We start from the raw sequence: 3,563 nt of genomic DNA, 5'->3' as shown, positions 1-3,563 counted from the left end.
CCGCCTATAATAATTGATTAGTATATTTGCTTGATGATAAATAGTAACCATTATAGAACAGACATCATGAATTGAAATTCTATGACAAATATCTTTATCCCCAAAAATTGATATTAATAAATATGTATTTAGTATTAATTTATTTAGCTTTTTGTTGATTTTTTTATTTTATTTTATGATAGTATGTTAAAGTATATTTATACTTAAAAAATAATAATAAAAAGTAAAATTTTAAAAAACTGTACATAAAATTTAAAAATTTATCAAATAAGTTAGAGTGAAATTGACACTAAAAACAAAAATTGGGTTGAAGGAGGTTTATCTTTTATCTTTCATCCAACCCTTGAAGATTGATATATATAAATATATATATATATATATATATATATATTTCATATTTATTATTATTATTATTATTATTATATTTTATTGTTTTTATATTGTTTTTGAGTTATTTTTATGAGAAAGAAACTGTGCCTCACCTTCCATTAAAGGCTCACTCGGACCCAGCAAAGCAAAGTTCTCACTTTTCCTTTTCCGTAAAGACCCCTCAAAGTAATCTCAATCCCATATAAACTCTCACCTTTCTGTCTTTCCGCTTCAAAGTGGTCACTGACTGACTGACTGACTGACTATGCTTTCGAAGCCTACCAATTTTCTAGCTTCTCATACTGCCTTGGATTCCTCAAAACTGTCCAAACCCCCACATGACAAACAAGAAACTGCTGAGACTTTCCCATTAAACACCATACCCTTTCGCCTATTAATGGAAGTTACACCAATTAGCAAAACAACCACATCCCCTTCAACTCTCACACTCTCAATCCCCAGCTAAACCACTGTTTATGAAATTTCATTCATACCCTTTATTGCTTTCCTAGACATGGAACCTTTTGCTTGGAGTTCAAACACCATGGCCTTTGGTTCTGACGGTTTGATGAACGATGAGCTTTTGGCAAATTCTTCAATGGTAAGAAATGGGTCTGATTCATCTTCGTCTTTGGTTTTGGACAGTGAGAGAAGTGAGCTTGTGGAGGCTCGGATGAAGTTGGAGCGTAAAGGGGGTACTGCTGAGAGAACCATTGCTGCTTTGAAGAGTCACTGTGAGGCCGAGAGGCGGCGCAGAGCCCGGATTAATTCGCATCTCGATACGCTTCGGGGCCTAGTACCGGGCGCTAAGAAGGTTATATATATGATGATACTCTTCTTGTTATTGCTTGCTTGATAATATTCGAGTTTCAGTTTGTATGATAATGCTAGTTTAGTGTAACTTGGGGATAAAATTATAAGAATTGGGTACTTAATTTGAGAGAAAAAATAAAATAAAAAACGTTTTGTGTTGATGAAATTGGAAGAATTGGTTGTAGTGTTAGTGATTGTTAAGTGCAAAAGTATGATTTTAGGCTTTTAGCTTGAACTAGTAGTACTATAATATTTTTTACTATTCTTGCATATTAAGTTTCTGGGCTGTAATTTAATTTCAATTTAAGGGTAGTTAATATATGGAAGTGAATTCGGAGAAATTATTAGGTCCACCGAGAGATTGTTGAAGTGCTCCACCCAACCAATGAAATAATGCCACCTATGCGAGTTAGCTTTCTAATCACCACAAGAAAATATAAGGACCACTTCAATAGTCCTTTTGGTAGATGTAATAATTTCACGTGAATTCGATCATTTGATTCGAGTAGTGGTTATTGTTGTGGTTCTTCAATTCGTTTATTTGATTCACGTTCATTTCCAGATTGCTATTTGCTTTTTTTCCTTGTTGAATTCTTGCTGTGTATGCATGGCATCATGATTCAATGGCCATTTCACACGCAATATGGGAAGTATATACTTTGTTTCCTGAAAATACCTTAGTCTTTATTTTATTATTATTATTTTTTTCATTTTAAATAGTACTAATAAATTTGCTAGATCCCTGTCACAACATTGAAAGTCACAAGGACCTCATTATTTGACTTCATGCTAGTAAGCTGGATTTCACCTCCTTGCCTTCCTACATGTAGCCATTTAGTCAATGAGAGCCAAGAGTAGAAATTGATTGTAAAATAACATGTCTGAAATTTCTTGCTTTTATGAATTATGAGACTCAGTTGTTGGTGCCAGTGAATGTCACTGTAGTGATTTAATTTTTTTGCTTGTATTGTGTTTGTTGAATTGACAATCTAAACTCACAGATGGACAAAGCATCATTGCTCGCTGAAGTAATCAGCCATATGAAAGAACTAAAGAGGAGTGCAGAAGAAGCTAGTGATGGTTTTGTCATACCAATGGATTTTGATGAAGTAATAGTTGAACGAGAGGATGGATTTGATGGAGACCCTTATTCAATTAGAGCATCTTTATGCTGTGATTTTAAACCTGGACTTCTGTCTGATTTGAAACAAGCACTCAATGGTCTCCATCTGATAATAATAAGAGCAGAGATTGCTACCTTGGGAGGGAGAATGAAGAATGTTTTGGTGATGACCAATCGCAAAGAAGGGGAAGTTAATCATTCTGAAGTCCGCCAGGCCCTTAGATCTGTACTGGATAAATTTTATAGTTCAGAGGAATTCTTATTAGGAACCACTTTTTCAAACAAGAGGCAAAAGATTTCTATATTCAATTGTTCTAGTTCATCTTCATTAGGAGATGTCTGGTGAGCATAAAGATGGTTTGCATCTCTTGTCAAGTAATTTTTATGTCTGTAAGCATTGGCAAATGGGTGGTCCTACGGTGACCGATTGTAGTTATTTCGGCTGCTTTATTTATATACTGTGTCTAGTGCTGCCTGCATTTTAAGAAGGGCTAAATATGATGAAATTGTTGTAAAAGAAGTCATTGACTATTTAAGCTTGATGCAACTTATATTACTGATGTCAATGACAGAATTAGAAGTTAGCCAATGGAAGTTCGCTGTTTTCTATAGTTTCCCTTTCACTGCATTTTCTTTGATGTAATAGCAATACAATCTAGGTACTGATTGCATAGTATTTGGAAAAGCGAAGATACTGTTATTTTTTAGTCATAGTAACTTCTACCTGTGCTATGGTCCTTATGGTAAATGCTTTACACATTATCTTCCAAGAGATACATCTAATGTGTATTTGTTGTTCTCAATAGGGTGATTACGGATTACCCCAAAGACTTCCAAGAGATACATCTAATGTGTATTTGTTGTTCTCAATAGGGTGATTACGGATAATAGCAGGAGATCGAAGAATAAAAAAGTTTTCAATGACCCAAGTACGAGTACACCTTGCTAAAATGAAAAGGAAAAAGAAACTTTTTGGGATGATGGTACTTTCTGGAGAGAGATATCAAGAATGCATTAACAATTAATAGATTTTCAAAATTTGTTTGTCAATTATCAAACGCTATTGATTGAAAGTATTTCAAACGAAAAATTGAGATGTCTTTCAGGTCCTGGCAAGCTATAAATGGGGGCCACTTTCAAGTCTCTATAAGAGACAATCAGTAAAATTAAAGAGAACTTTATATCATGGAAACAACTCTGGATTGAGTGACTTTTGTTCAGCTTGCAACACCAGTGTTCCAGATTCTTCTTTCCTCCC

The 3,563-nt window shown here is 34.2% G+C and overlaps 1 protein-coding gene across 1 annotated transcript; it reads left to right on the top strand.

The window, feature by feature from the left end:
• Window positions 1-512: 512 nt before the first annotated feature.
• Window positions 513-3,005, top strand: LOC115954624 (transcription factor bHLH30-like). Its single transcript, XM_031072536.1, has 2 exons — window positions 513-1,183; window positions 2,184-3,005. Exons 1-2 carry the CDS (start codon window positions 884-886, stop codon window positions 2,649-2,651), a joined length of 768 nt encoding a protein of 255 aa, XP_030928396.1. The 5' UTR covers window positions 513-883; the 3' UTR covers window positions 2,652-3,005.
• Window positions 3,006-3,563: the final 558 nt, after the last annotated feature.

Source organism: Quercus lobata, chromosome 8, assembly GCF_001633185.2.
Source record: "Quercus lobata isolate SW786 chromosome 8, ValleyOak3.0 Primary Assembly, whole genome shotgun sequence".
Classification (NCBI taxonomy): Eukaryota; Viridiplantae; Streptophyta; class Magnoliopsida; order Fagales; family Fagaceae; genus Quercus; species Quercus lobata.
The sequence above is the reverse complement of the archived record's forward strand: the minus strand, read 5'-3'. Positions and strand labels throughout refer to the sequence as shown.

Bases quoted from the DNA above. Each gene is read 5' to 3' on its own strand.
- LOC115954624 (XM_031072536.1), top strand. From the start codon at position 884: ATGGAACCTTTTGCTTGGAGTTCAAACACCATGGCCTTTGGTTCTGAC. The intron at 1,184-2,183 runs GTTATATATATG...CTAAACTCACAG, and splicing joins TAGTACCGGGCGCTAAGAAG to ATGGACAAAGCATCATTGCT.